Below are 14,516 nucleotides of genomic sequence, written 5' to 3' on the forward strand. Positions count from 1 at the left end.
TTTTTTTTATCTCCTTTGGGAGACAAGAAAAATCTCTAAACGTGAAACAATGAGGTGAATTTTCACTCACCGGAAGTCTTAATGAACACAAATCTTTCAATTTGTGAACCTCAGAAAGGTTCTTATGTCGCACAAGAAAGAACAACAAATGAACTAATTGAATTACTTGTTGGGAAACCAACTTGTGCCAAGTCTGCAGTTTGACGAGGGCAAAAGAAATGCAATGAGCATCGAATTAATTATTTGCAGAAGAGACAAAAGTGCTGATGTAAATGCTCTTTTAGCAGTCTCTCACCTTTCAGTCACTCCTTGAGACGACTTGAGCATACTCAAGGGGTGAAATTAAAATGTGGAATAATTTTCCCTTTTGAGTGGAACTTTGCCTGATGCTGGCAAAATGTTTTTAGAGGGTTTTGCCGAGTATCACAATATGTATAAATATTTATGAAGTCACTGCTGCTGACATAAAATGCTGAATAAAATCATGGTATGCAGTAAATTTGCCTGAGGTTTCATGACTGAAAACTACATAAATGTTTAATAGACTGTTTCGTGAAAATTACCACAATTTAGGAGCAATATGCCTTATGAGGCCCTGCGAAAATGCTCATCAGTGTCTTTACGGCACAGTGTGGAAAATTCCTCACGTTCCTCGTGCCGTGGAAGAGTGTAAAATCAATACTTGCGAGTGATGACGAAGAGGAGCAACAACTCCATTAAAATCATTTCAACAAATCATCCCGCAACAAATATCTCACTGGTTTCTTTTCAATCCCATATTCGCAATATACGGCTGGCGGTAATCCTGGGAGTGGTAATGGGATTTCCAATACATTCTCCTCTCATCCCTTCATTCACCACAAGGCGCGAGGATGAAAAGAATATTGATTGGTTCAATCCTGTGACTCATAAAACAACTCTCCACCTTATCTATTCATCAGAAAAGTGAATTTCTTCTCATTTTCTCTGGTGGCAAATGATCAAGATTGATTGGGAGTTGTGCCACAGTTGCAACCTGAGAGGGTCATTTATCTGCCACCGCCAATAACTTTGCGGACTCTGGCAAAGTGTACCTTCTTATTGATGAACCCTTCGTCATGTTTTCCCCCTTTCACACCCACCGTGTTTCTGTTTACTTTCCTCCCTGAATATCATTGTAATTAGAGCTTTATAAATTGTTGTTTTTATTGAGTTCAAAGTGTACGCAAACACCCTGCGGAAGTTGCCCAGTGAAGGGTGCAAAAGAAGTACAAACTACTCCTAAACCATGTTATGCTTCTCAGCTTATGCGTTCTACCTTTCAACGTCTTCAACGGAGGGGACTTTGGATATGCAAGGGTGTGTGAGAATATCGGAAAAGTATATTGAAATTGGGCAATTTGGACAATTCAGAGAAAGTTACCTCAAACCCAAAAGGTTTCATTTTCACTCATTGCTTTATTTGAATGTTACATTTTGGTTGCCAGGTATCTTAATTTGCGTTGGTTGTCATCAATTGTCTTCTTAGTATCCATGTTTGGTGTATTTATCAACCCAGAGCTTGTACAGCCAATCCTTGAGTTGTGTATAAAGTCCGCTCACAGTCAAACTGACCAAAGCGAGCTTGTCGAAATCGACCTTCTTGGTGGAGAGGCCAGCCTCGTAGTACAGCGTCTTGAGCTCATTAGGCAGAGTGTCGACAAATGACAAGTATCCGAAGACGTACTTCCAGCAAGCATCGTGATTGGGCAGAACGTAGTCCAGCTGATTGGAGCCGACATCCAAGCTTGCGGTGAGTTGGCGCAAGTAGACAACAATAGAGCTCTGATCATCCAGCAAGTGCATGAACTCCATGACATCCTTCACGTCAACAAGGTCACAGAGGGCAGATGTCTTGGAATTGAGGTAGTAGCCGTGCTGGGGCAGGAACTCGGGGTAGAGGACAGCTCCGTTGAAGTTGATGAACAGCCTGTACTTGTTGCGCTGATCCAGCATGTTGACCAGCAGAACCTTCAGGTTCTCACCCAGAGTTGCTGTGGCTGGAGACAGAGTGGCTCCGTCAACGCCGACGAATTCATTGAAGCAGAACTCAACGTCGACTGGACTCAGGGAGTTGACGTAGTAATTCATGGCATCCTGGTTAAGAATCACGTTGACAGTTCCGGTGGATCTCTTGAAGAAGTAGACATGTTCGCCGTCCGTGTGGGCGAAATACTGGTTAGACAGCAGATCCAGGGGACAATCTTTGGTCACTTGGAATCCGTGGTATTTCCTGTAGAGGGAGTTTCCGATGTTATTTCGAAAACTGCAGAATAAAATGGTGGCAAAAGACTTACTTAGCGTAGGCGGTGAAAAGTCCCAAGATATGTGAGAGGATGTAGTAATCGCCAGCCTGGCAAGTGTCTACTTTCGCATCTGCCTGGACATGATGAGTTTGCTTGTAATCCTTGTGATCCTTGTATCCCTTGTGGTCGTTGTAAGCCTTGTGCTGACAATTAACACACTGAATGGCAAGAACTGCCAAGAGCAGCGCAAAGACTGGAATATTCTGTCCGAATACCTTCATGATATCTTAAAGACTGAAGATTTCTGGGGAAGTTCTCGCTTAAAATATTGCCTTGTCCAAATCACACGTCATCCCTTCCACCAGCAAAAGCTTTTTGATCGTGACACGCTGACACGATCAGCCAAATCAGCTTGTTTCTAACTCAACGAATCCTTAGGACTTGTGTTGATCATAAAACACAGCAGTGAAGCGCCTTAGAAACCACTAAGTCACGTTTCTGGATCATGAATGTGCATGTCCCCTTATCGTCAGTATTATTAGCATGTTGTCATGCCGATGATGCTGATTATATCAATATATTGATCGAAATATCTTGTTTCCAACGCAAGTTCCTCTGAAGCCATAAAAAGACAAAAAACTTCCGTTTGCAAAATATGTCTTTCTTTATTTCTCAATATCTATTTTGGGTTTACAAGAATATTACATGTGTCTTCGAAATCCCTACACTTGCATTAAGTTAATAATCATTTACTTTTTTTTATCTTCATTTGCCCCAATCGTACTCTGTGGTTGTTTCTGCTTCTGTAGTACTGTAATAAGTAGTAGTTTCATAGTCATTTTTGTGTTTATATCCGCTTAGAGCGACAAGCGAGAAGAAATCTTCATACAATTCCAGAGGCTTAGAATCGAGAGTGACAGTTACTAAGAGATTCACCAAAAACTCATACACATCGTGATAGGGCAAATTGTACAGGATGTGCTTCAAGAGATACGGTACTTTGGCGAGAATATCCTTGTTACCAAGTATATTGCCAATTTTGTTGCCACTGAGAGTCTTGCCCGGGAAGATGATGTCCTGGAAGAGGAAATTCTTGTTGTAGAACGCAGCGGCGTCCACGACGATGGAGCAGCGAGCGATGAGCAGCGCCAAATCCGACGCAGACTCAACCAGCAAGTTCTTGACAGGGCTGTAGGGCTGCAGCACGACCAGGTCGTTGGGGAAGACGGTGTAGAGATTGAGGAGTCCCAGGAGGTTCACTGCAGCTGTGGGTTTGCAGCCGACTCCAATCAGCTCGGCCAAGACGTTTCCGACGTAGTTGAACATCTCCACGCAGTTCTTGGTCTGCTTCGCATTGTTGATGCCAAGATAGGAGTTGAAGGCAACAGCCAGAGACAATCTGTTGAGATCCGCAGTCACGTTGACCAGTGTCAGAACTTCCTTCATCTTGGCTGCGGGCAGCATGAACAGCAGCTTCGCATTGATCTGGTTGAAGAACACAAGATAGCCGTCGTACTCGTAGATGAAGACATTCTGAGCGAGGAATCCCAGAGGAGAGTCCATCTCCAGGCTGAGCGCCGTGTCCATGCTGCTGAGAAATATTGTGTTAAAAACTAGCTGCAATCGCTAAAAGAATTTGTCCGTTCTTACCAAGAGTATGCATGGAGGCAGGCCATGAAGTTCGTGACCAAGTAAACATCTCCGGGATTCTGCAGACTGAGTCTCAGGGCTTGCTTGGATCCAATCACGCCATCGCCAGGAACATTCCCACCACTGGCCAAAGTGGCAAGAACTGCCAGAGAAATAACTATAAACGCCTTCATGCTGAGATGGTCAGAAACGTTATGAAGTGCTTTCGTGGGTTTGGAAACTTTTCACCAATTCTCGTGACTGCAATTTCGTGACAGATCCAGGAAAAGAGTGTCTAAAAATAGACTCCTTATCAACTGGAAGAGTGTCACGTTCTGGGACGGCAATAAATCACACTGCGGGAGATTTTGAATTCCAAAGATAGCAAATATTTGTAATTAAATCACACCCTTCACTCGACCTGACGATGTCTCTTGATATCGGGGATGTTCATCTAGTCATCCCCTCATGAATTCTGGCCATCGGCTCTCCCTTGTTGAATCGTGAAGGAGTAACAAGTGTACTCAATGGTCAAGGGAATATTGTTGTTAAATAAAACGTGAATTATTGTGGGGTTGTTTAATATTCAAACGATTTCAATATCATTTCGAATGATATCGATTGACTGAACAATCCTTTAAAGACCAAATCCCTCTAAAATCAAAGTGAAATTTAATAAATCTCATTCGAAAATCCCACAATCTCTTTGATTTTCATTAATTCAGCTTCTATGAAACACCTCCAAAGAGGCTTGCGTGCCCAAAAAGTGTCACACAACCCTTCTAAAATTTAATCCCAATCTTTACTCATGAAAGCGAGACTTTCACTCCATGTTGCTCCGTATTATTTGTGTTTATTATTTAATTTTGACCCTTGGCATTTATCATCCAACATAAACCCACCTTTTTTAGGGCTCGAATCCACAATTTGGGGCGTTTTTGGGAAGTTGTCTTGCATTGTGGAGTATATTTCGCTCGGTCAGGATGGATTTCTCCCCTCGACGAGGCGTGTTTTCGCAGGAACTTTGCAATGTGGCGGTTGAGTGTATCACTTTGCGGGTTATCCATCCCGCCCATCATCGGATGCTTAAAAGCTCACCCAAATTCAATAAAGCTGATATCTCATCCGCTCTTCGACTATGAGCGCGACTCGTGGGTGTTAAATTCATGCACACTTTCGATGGCATTCCGGATGTGCTGCGAAATCGAGTCTACAGCAGACTTATTGGATTTTCTGGATACAATTTTGCACCCAAAACGCGATGAAGAAAGTGTGAGACGCCCTTAAATGTTATTTACGGCGCAAATATGTAAATGGCGCATGGTTTTAAGCCGTGGAACGATTAAAGCTTTTCCCAGGCTTGCGGGTGAATTGCGGGAGGGAGAGAAGTTATAATTACTTCAATAAAAATGACGTTCTAAATCGTCGTAGAATTTATAATTTTCAGATCCTGGCAATGTTGAGAAGGAGTCCTGTTGAAAGTAACCCCTTTTTCGCTCCGTTTAATCGATTAAGCAGTACTAACTGGTGACATCGCACTTCTCCCTCTTCAGCCTTAGCTGGGCTGAAGGTAATTTACATACACGAGACTGCTCACGGTGGAACTGTGACTGCAGTCTCGAGATAGCCGCACGAGATCTTGCCACTTTATTAAAGGGAAAATGTGATAAAAGAAACTACATTATAGTGTGTCTACTCGTAAATTTCCTAAACTCCTCCGGCACTTAATGGTTGCAAAAGTGTAGAAGTTGTAAGTTCGGTATTACACACACTTTGCACCTTTGCAGCATGACTTCTATCTTGATTCCTGATAAGTGCTTTTTTATTATTAATTCTTCTCTCTCGCTGCTTCTCCTCCGGACGGTAAATATGAAATCTCAAGCGCTGTCTATGTTCTACTTCATAATTCAAACGACGCAATAATGGAGCTTGTCAAGAACATACAGTGAGAGAGTGAGAGGGTTGTAAATTTCCCGTCCAATCCTTTTGTTATGGCGGAAAATTTGTACTTGGCTGAGTCTTTAATTACAGTGTCTTTCTCTCTCTCTCTGTGTCTCAATGTGCCATATTAATAAAATATTTAATTAAATGTCGTGCCTCTATTGCAAAGGGACGCAAAAAGAAATCTAAGGTGTAATGAAGTAATTAGGAAAGTGTAGTTAAGGAGCTTAACTCTCCTCTCCTTCTCTTTGCAGATCTCCATCTGTGATGATTACAGCCTGCCAGTTGACTTTGTAAAGAAACGGCCGTCCAGTTTTGATCCTTGCTTGGTCGATCTTGTGCCAAACAATTGGACAACACCGAGCCCCTTATCAGAACACGTAAGTTTAGCATTAAGTATAACAAATGTTATATATTTTGTCACTCGATCCTGTGATATTGAGAACGTGTGAGTTCTTGTAATAGCAGAATTGTCGCAACTGACGACGATATGCTAACAATTATTGTGGGCAAAACACAAGGCTTTGTCGCTATTTCTGCCCGCGGTGGAATTTCTCGTGAATTGCACATAAAACCAAGCTCAGCCATAAAACGCCGCTGGGGTGAAGAAAAAAATCCCCTTTTTCAGCCCTTTCGGGATATTCACATTAAAGCCGTGGGTTTGTAATTTCCAGTTAAAGCCTCGAATGCAAGGCGAATTCGCGGAAATTCAGATAAACCGACAAAGCCCTTCCTAGGGCCACAGGTAGCAATTCTGTGAATTTAGAAGAGACCCTGGATTACAACACGGTCAGTATGTGCATGGTTTGTGGGTGGATTGTGACCATAAATATCAGAGCGAGAGGTAAAAAATGGACCGACCCAAAAGCTTGGGTATCATTTCATAATTTTGTCCATTTCCTCGCATAAATACTACAAATTTCCACATATCGCATTCATTTTCCACGCCTCCCTTCCGCCAATTATGGATGACAGCTATTATTTTTAATGATTTTCACGGCGGTGGTCGCAAGGTGATTGAGCTGAGCCTCCAGCGGTGCTCCCAAAATCGGCCAATCACTCTTTCCTCACATGTCACGGAAACATATGAGAAGTCGGCCATTTCGGAGGGTGGAAATGTCTCATTTGTCACACCAATTTTGCATTTATGAATATTTTATCTCTCACTCTTATCGCAACGCTCTAAATTGAACGAGCGAGAGAGAAATTGGCTGGAAAAGGAGTTTTTTTTTTCATTCAGAAATGGACCGCGAAATTTAACGGGAAAGCCAATCAGCACTGATGACAGTCATTCTCACTGGCGTGTGATGAATGGAATGAATTTTAATGAATTGCCATTAGAGTATATTGAAAATTAAACATCAAATTACAGTCACGCAAATCAGATAATGCATGGAATTAACTCATCGTGTGTATTTCACTTTAATTGCACAGGCAACAGAAAGGATATCTCGTGGCAATCCTTGTGCAGAGCACTTCATCATCGCTGTGACACCCCAAAATAATCATCTCTCCCCTTTTTTGATAACAGATCCCATTTGCTTAATTAAATTCTGTGCCTTTGGTACATTGGCAATTTCTTAAATGATGCGCCGCAATATTGTATCTCCATCGAAAACAGTCCACCATAAATTATTCCCAATTTAGCGTGATTAATGCAAGGCGAAACAATTTCATCTTCAACGCCAGACGCGTTCGTCAGGGCGGATAGAAAAATTCCCCGTAATTATCTGTCTTCAAAACACTCTCAAATCGCCCCTCTTGGGCGTCTGCTGGTGCGATTGCAGAGCAAATGCTACATTCGCAAGCGAATTCAGGGCAATGGCTCCCGAGGGAATTCGATTAAAGGTTCATCTTAGCGTGAAAATATGAAATGCAATTAAAATCATCCTGTGCAGTTTGTGGAGTGTCATTAAATTTGCTCTCAACGCAACGTGTTGAGCGAAATCACTGGGCTTTTAATGAAATTTCGAGATAAATTATTATTAGGAATGAATTTGGAGTGCAATTGAAGCGGAGAGAATCTTCAGGGAAATATTTGAAGTGTTGCTCAACTCAAAACGATGGAATGTCGAGAGAAATTAATTCGGCAGGAAGCATTTCATCGCGTCAGTCAGGTGCTTTCGTATCTTGAATTCATGTGCTTTCAGAACTAAATTCATTAAATTATTCTTAATGTTTGTTCAGAGCTTTAATGCAGTATTTTCCGGACACACTCGCGAATGAATTGAACTAAATTAGTCGTAAATAGAAACTCTAGTAAATAGTGCGCACAGACAGAATTATGCTGATAAACAGGTGCAATAAATGTGGGCGACGTGAGAAAAATAAAATATCCAGGACTTTCAGGACACTTTCATGGGGATTCATTTATTTTTTGCCACTCTAAAATGCTCATTTACATGCTTGTCATCACTCAACAGAGAGCCAGGTGAAATCCTTTTCGCCGTCGTCTGCACAAAAAGCCATGAGTTGACTCTTCATCGTGGCAAATTTAAAACTTGCTCACAAAGAGTTTATGCCGCACTTTCGCTTTAGAGTGCGTAAACATTTCAATTCGTACCTAAATTTTGGGGTGATTTTTTGGGTTTATCAACGATTTCTTGATATTGCCGTTCAATACGATCAATTTCTTTGCATAATTCAACTCAATTGGAAGATAATAAGAGCCTTCAAGAAATATCAATGTGATTTTCAACACTCGCAGTGGAGAAAACATTTAATTTCTCTGGGTAAATTATAGCCACGATTGTAGTCTAAAATAGATTTGGAAAATGCTTTGCTACGTCAATGTTTCAGATTTTCAAGAATGATTCGTGAAAAATACCATAAATTCTCGGTTCTGTATGCTTTGCATTGAAAACTGTGCTGAAAACCACATATTTTGTACTCGGAACGCTTATGGCGTATTCTCTTCCGCAGGTGACATTTGCAGATCCAGGAAATCCGGCAAAGGCAACACTCACACCGCAGCCAGCGCCTCAGCCGCCCGTGAAAGTCGTCGAAGGCTACAGCAATCCCAAGGACTCGAAGAGGCAACACAGGACAGGAAGGCGAGAGCAGTCAAAGAGGCCAACATCACTCGGCAACTTCAAGCCCTACAATCGCCTCTGCAGTGATTCAGGTATGCAAATGGCAAAAGGGTGAAAGTCTCCTCGTGGTTAATTGATTTTTCCAACATACGGTCAAGAGGGATTTGCACAAAATTACCCGCCGTCGCATTAATGTAACTCTCAAGTGCTTAGTATGCAATAACAATTAGAGACACACAGGCACAACATTATCATTTCACTATATGTAAATACTGCGATAATGCCCTCGAAAAGCCCAATTATCACCCTCTTTTCCACCGCGCTTTAAAATCCCGCCGGTCAGCATCTGCAGCGTCACTTTCGGAGGGAAATGATTGATGCTTTGGGGGCGCTTGCACATAGTTACTGTGATAATGAAATTCCATCGAAGACCCAGCAATTGAGTGGGGAAACTCGTGGTAAATTGAGATTTAGCGCTGAACTGGTGAAATTGAATATGGTAATTTTATCGGGTGATGCTGGAAAAAGAGCTGCGCAAAGAGCGGTCATAACAATGGAATTTGCTGCAAACACCAAAATAATTTGCTACATGAATATGGAATTCGATTATAAATCTGATTGTTGGTTATTATATTATCTGACCAAATTGATTACTAATTATCTGGTGCATAATGCAAAATATCACTAAATCCAACGGCATTTCATTTGTATTTGTTAATTGCCAATTTGTTCATATTAATGATAAATGTAGTAAATTGGGAAATTATATTGCCAAGAGGGGTGGAAATTAATTTTGTACATTTTTGGCTTTAAAACAGTGGGTGCTACACAACTTCCTTTAAAAGCTCCGACTGTGCAGTTATTTTGTGTGCATTGTTTGCGGGGATTTCCTGCCAAATCTCGCTGATAACACGTTGATTGAATATGCCGAGAGTTGCATTTCATTTATGTCAGTGGCATTGTTGTAAATGCCGTAAATGCACAGCGATTGGGTGAATTTAGTCAATATGCAATTAAATGCAGTGTGAGTTTAGAGAAATTATGCAAGAGAGAATGGTCATAAATTTGCATTTCAACAATGCTGTGCTTTTCACCCTTACCATTATTATTTTACCATCACTGCAGATTTCATTCGAAGTGCATGCAATTCGTGGTCAAAGGGGAGATTCTGAGTGGAAAAAAGCGACTGCAGAGAGTGCCAATTGAATGCATTCCCATCTATTTACCTTGCAATGCTTCGCAACATTTATAAAGTCCCATAATTCCTAGCAGCGAAACACACCACAATAGCTGATAAGGACTTTCAGTAGCTTTTCCATTTCCCCTTTCTAAAATTAATCCACTGTAAACTTTCGCTCTGTTTGTTGAGTTAAATTCAGTAACTCGACAAAGTATAAATTTCACGATTTTGCGATTGAAATTGTACGAAAGTTGAATCATTAGCGAGATAAAAGCAAACATTCACTCTTGAAAATTGTCAAGTGGCGTGTACAAAAAGGCACTGGAGAAGGGCTGAAGGAGTGTAATATTAAAATTCTGTGCCTGAAATGTGTGGCTTTTCGGTTCTTCAGTTCTCTCTTTGGGGAGTGAAAAAGTCACACATGTGTTTCTTGTGCTTTGCATAAGCGTGACTTATAGAAAAAAAACTGACAAATTCATGGGAATATCTATTCTTAGGGATAAATCAATTTTTGTAGAAATCGACAAGTGAGGCGACAGTTTCATTTTCCTCCTCCAACCCTTTGAGTATTACACCCCAAATAGTGCTTTTTTTGCTTCTCTGGCTGGAAATGCTGGAAATATGTATAACATGTTTCTGACACATTTTTCCTGATTTATGAGTCCAAGGCTTCGTGGTATTTTCCAGATTGCAAAGGTAATCAAATGTCGATGGTATTTTCCGTGGTGGAATTGTTTTTTGTGGCGCATTTCCATCATCAACCACGGAGGATGAATGACAACAATTAAAGTCACCGTCAGAGAGAATTTTCATCGGAACATTACCATTTTTTCCGCATGCAGAGATTGGGATGAACGCCAAAAATGGGGACGTCGAATGCCAAATCGGACAGTCTGAGATAGAGAAATTCGGGGAGAGAACAAACAATGGAGGAATACTGCAAATTGAGCTTATTGTTCAGGACTAGTCAAATAGAAATGGGAATGTCTTTATCCCTTTGCGCATATGGAGGCAACTCGATAAGTGTCAGTGCTGAATTGGAAAAATATGCACATCAAATCCCCGAAAAGGGTGCACATTTTCTATTTATTTAGGTTCTCTCGCGTGATTTGCAGAGTGGAAGGGGAAGGAAAACTCATGGGTTTTGGGAGTGAAATCGAACAGAGCGATTCCTCACAAGATTATATCTCCTTCTGTCCATTGCTCGTCATGCTGATGTCACAGTTGGGAGGAAAGTGGAGCGAGGAAATCCATGTGGAGAATCAACTTTTCAATTTACTCTCGATGGAGATTGAAATCTAATTCCGCAATGTATCGCACAGAGCTTAGCGCTTCTTATCATTCCAATATTTGATGTCTTTAAAGCTCAGCCTCCGATCGCGGGTGTCTCACACCCGCTGCCAATTTGATGAATCGAAACTGAACACAATAAAAGTCACACAATAGACTATTTATTGTTGCTGAAGAGGGATGTCTTACTACTTTGTCGTTTTCACCTCCCCTTCGCCTCCCGAAAATCCTTCATGATGTATAAAATCAATTTCCGAGATTCGCTGCTGAGTCGCTTAATCTCGTGTGTGCAATTCTGGGGGCGAAGCACAGAGTGAACAGGTCAGAATCTGTCTCTCGTCTCCGACTTCACTAATAACATTAAGTTCGAGTGATGCAAACACTGCAAATGTATCTCTTAATCAGAATCATGCGAGAAATTTTCCTTTAAAGCAAATAAATTTACCTATAAGATTACAAGATATTTCACTGGTTCAACTCAGAATCAGACTCTGACTTGAGCACTTGGCAATTCCACCTCTGCTCTGGATGAATCTGCGAGAGATAAGAAATACCCATCGGTTCTCCCTTTCTGGGAAATAAGGGAATTTTCGTGAAAGGTGATTTTGTCTGATCAAGAAGGAGTGACCGACGAGCATCCCTTTCTTTCCGTGTGAGCAGAAAGATGAAAATCATCATCAATATGGTCTCTTGTCCCCTCCTTGGCGACACAATCCCTCTGCCATTGACTTTCTTGGTCATTGTGGTGAACCATATAAATTACTTTTATGTCCTCTCATGCTCTGTCCGCCTGTTCCTCCTGCAATTGATGTACTCCGTGGCAGTCATTAGTAGTGTGACGTAAATTTTCGAGTGTGGAAATTGTTATCATCAACCTAGAAAATTCACTAAAGCCACTTGTGTACATCAGTTTTATGATATCTCTTGGACTTCTTTCACGAGTTTGCCTCTCTTCGTCGGGGAGCCTTTGAAAGGAGTGCCACGCGGATGAAGGAAGTGGTTACAATGCAAATTCCCTCTGGGGCTGGGTGTGAGAATAGTGGCGTAAATAATAGCCGAGGGCGACACAAAGTGCCAGAAGCACAAAATTTCCGGCTGTGATTTGTACGATTTGTTGCAGGTCCCCTCCTTTGTCGCGCTCACCCTCGGCCTTTTTTGTCGCCACACAAATGGCCACGCTGATAAAATGCCTCCCGGACCACTAAACGACCGGTGGTGGCAAAACTTATTGAATTATGCTGTCATCCAAACTGCGAAGTGCGGGGGCGAATGGGCTCACATTGTTGAAATAATGGCCAGTCGTTTGGTGGCTTTTAATCATGCCATGCATCATTTCTCCGCAGATTCTGCCGGGCCCAAAACATCCGCAGACGAAGAGGAGGAAGCCGGCGCAGAAAAGCCAGATCGAGTGCCTGATCTCAATTCGCCGGACAGCATCTCGGAGGATTTGGTGCGTCCGTTGCAGCCCCAGAAGAGCCCCAAGCGATTCACTGGCACCTCGGAGACGTCCAAGCGAAATCCGTCGCCGTACTACTATTCTGACCTGCTGAAGGCGCGCGACAGTTCAGAGGGCGGACAGAAGAGTCGGCAGCACAGATCGCTGCGATCGAAGACAGTCGATTCAAGGAGCAGCGGTCAGAGTGGCGAGCGGAGCGCCACACAGTTCCACAAGTACTACAAGAAGAGCAGCAGTCTCGACGTCCCGTGTGCCGAGCGCGAGGAGGAGGAGCCGCAGAAGCGGCGCTACTCCATCACTGAGGACGGCGTGCGGATCATCAGATGCGAGTCCCCGTCGACGACCACGTCTGATGACTCTGACTGCACGGAGTGCCAGAAGAGGAGAGAGTGGCATGCCCAAGCGCTGGCCCTAGTCCGCGAAACGTGCAACGTCGTCGCTGTCCAGGACTCTTCAATGCCACCCCATCGACTCCTTGGGCCAGCCATGTGTGCTTGCACCGCTGCGCTGACTGCCACGGATGATCCCGACGATCTCTTCCGGCCGCGCAGCATCTTCTACGTTCACCAAGTGGGCGAGCAAGAGTGTGCAGACTGCGGAGAGAAGCCTGCATCGGAGAAGGCCACAGAGTCTGGAGGCAGTGGGAAGACCAGGCAGATTTACGAGACGGCCTTTGACTCCAAAGTCACCAGATCTGACGATGACTTGGACGATAATTTGGATCGTCTTACGAGCCATTCAATGCTCGCGTCCACGCCACAGACTGTGGACACCCCGAAATCATGCCCGAAAGAGGGCAAAGAACGCTCGAGGAAGTCATCAAAGTCCTCAGAAGCGAAGAGACACTCACGAGGGAAGTCTCACAGTAGTAAGGAGAAGGAGGGCAGTGGTTCGACGATATCACAGGAGATGGAGAACATGCATCTCATGGAGAATTCCGCGAACGCCAATGAGGCAGGATTGGCTGCTCAGTTGCCTCTGAGAGGATATACACCATCTCCACCGTCGACAGCTCCGCTTCCTGTCAAATTCCCCGGGAAGCACGAGCGCTTCCTCATGAACAGCATCAAGAGTGCGCCCAATTTGCCATCCACGAATCCCCCAAAGAACGCTCGGCTGAAGGATCTCCACCTGCCGCTGAAGTCGCTGTGTCCGCGCGATCCGCCCGCGAGTAGCGAGGGCAGCATCGGTGACACGCGCTCGTACAACAGTCCCAGGAACGCTGAGCGCCCGCGCTCGGTGGTCCTGGAGTCGGGCAGGGTGTTGGAGCTGAAGGGGAGTCATCATGGCACTGGCCAGAGACAGAGACGCGGCGGGAATTTCTCCTCCACCGAGAGTATGGTCACGTCCAGCAGTGGCGGCAGCATGGAGTCCATTCGGTCGAGCACGAGCGAAGGCAATCGCAGCACTTCGAGCTCAGAGTCCAGACACTCCACTTCTCTGAGCTCTCACAGCTCGGACTCCGGCCCGGGCGGCACGAATCCCCTGCGAGTGCCCATCGTCATCCACTCGAAGCTGCACATCCTGAGTCCCATCTCGGACAAGTCCAGCCAGGAGCCGGGCAGCGAGACAAGTGATATCAACAACAGGAACAACAACAGCCAGAAAGCGTCTCCGGACGACGGAACGAAGCAGAATCAAAATGAGGACTTCACAACCGACAATGCGGCTGCCAAGATGAAGCGGCGTATACCACAGAATAAGACACTCCTCCTAATCACAGG

General features: G+C 43.8%; 3 protein-coding genes across 4 annotated transcripts in view; 1 reads left to right on the forward strand and 2 right to left on the reverse strand.

The window, feature by feature from the left end:
* LOC132257409 (uncharacterized) overlaps positions 1-14,516 on the forward strand; it is a 45,510-nt gene that overhangs the window by 28,061 nt on the left and 2,933 nt on the right. For both annotated transcript variants that reach the window (XM_059754294.1, XM_059754295.1), the window contains exons 3-5: positions 6,089-6,214; positions 8,757-8,958; positions 12,680-14,515. In XM_059754294.1, coding sequence (XP_059610277.1) covers positions 6,089-6,214; positions 8,757-8,958; positions 12,680-14,515 — 2,164 coding nt within the window. The remainder of the gene's footprint in view (positions 1-6,088; positions 6,215-8,756; positions 8,959-12,679; position 14,516) is intronic.
* On the reverse strand, positions 1,418-2,576 carry LOC132257411 (uncharacterized). Its single transcript, XM_059754297.1, has 2 exons — positions 2,316-2,576; positions 1,418-2,251 (listed from the first exon to the last, which is right to left on the reverse strand). The coding sequence occupies exons 1-2, from the start codon at positions 2,543-2,545 to the stop codon at positions 1,504-1,506; spliced, it is 978 nt and encodes a 325-aa protein (XP_059610280.1). The 5' UTR covers positions 2,546-2,576; the 3' UTR covers positions 1,418-1,503.
* On the reverse strand, positions 2,910-4,095 carry LOC132257410 (uncharacterized). Its single transcript, XM_059754296.1, has 2 exons — positions 3,915-4,095; positions 2,910-3,852 (listed from the first exon to the last, which is right to left on the reverse strand). Exons 1-2 carry the CDS (start codon positions 4,085-4,087, stop codon positions 3,030-3,032), a joined length of 996 nt encoding a protein of 331 aa, XP_059610279.1. The 5' UTR covers positions 4,088-4,095; the 3' UTR covers positions 2,910-3,029.

Source organism: Phlebotomus argentipes, unplaced genomic scaffold, assembly GCF_947086385.1.
Source record: "Phlebotomus argentipes unplaced genomic scaffold, Phlebotomus argentipes genome assembly scaffold_4, whole genome shotgun sequence".
NCBI classification, from domain to species: Eukaryota; Metazoa; Arthropoda; class Insecta; order Diptera; family Psychodidae; genus Phlebotomus; species Phlebotomus argentipes.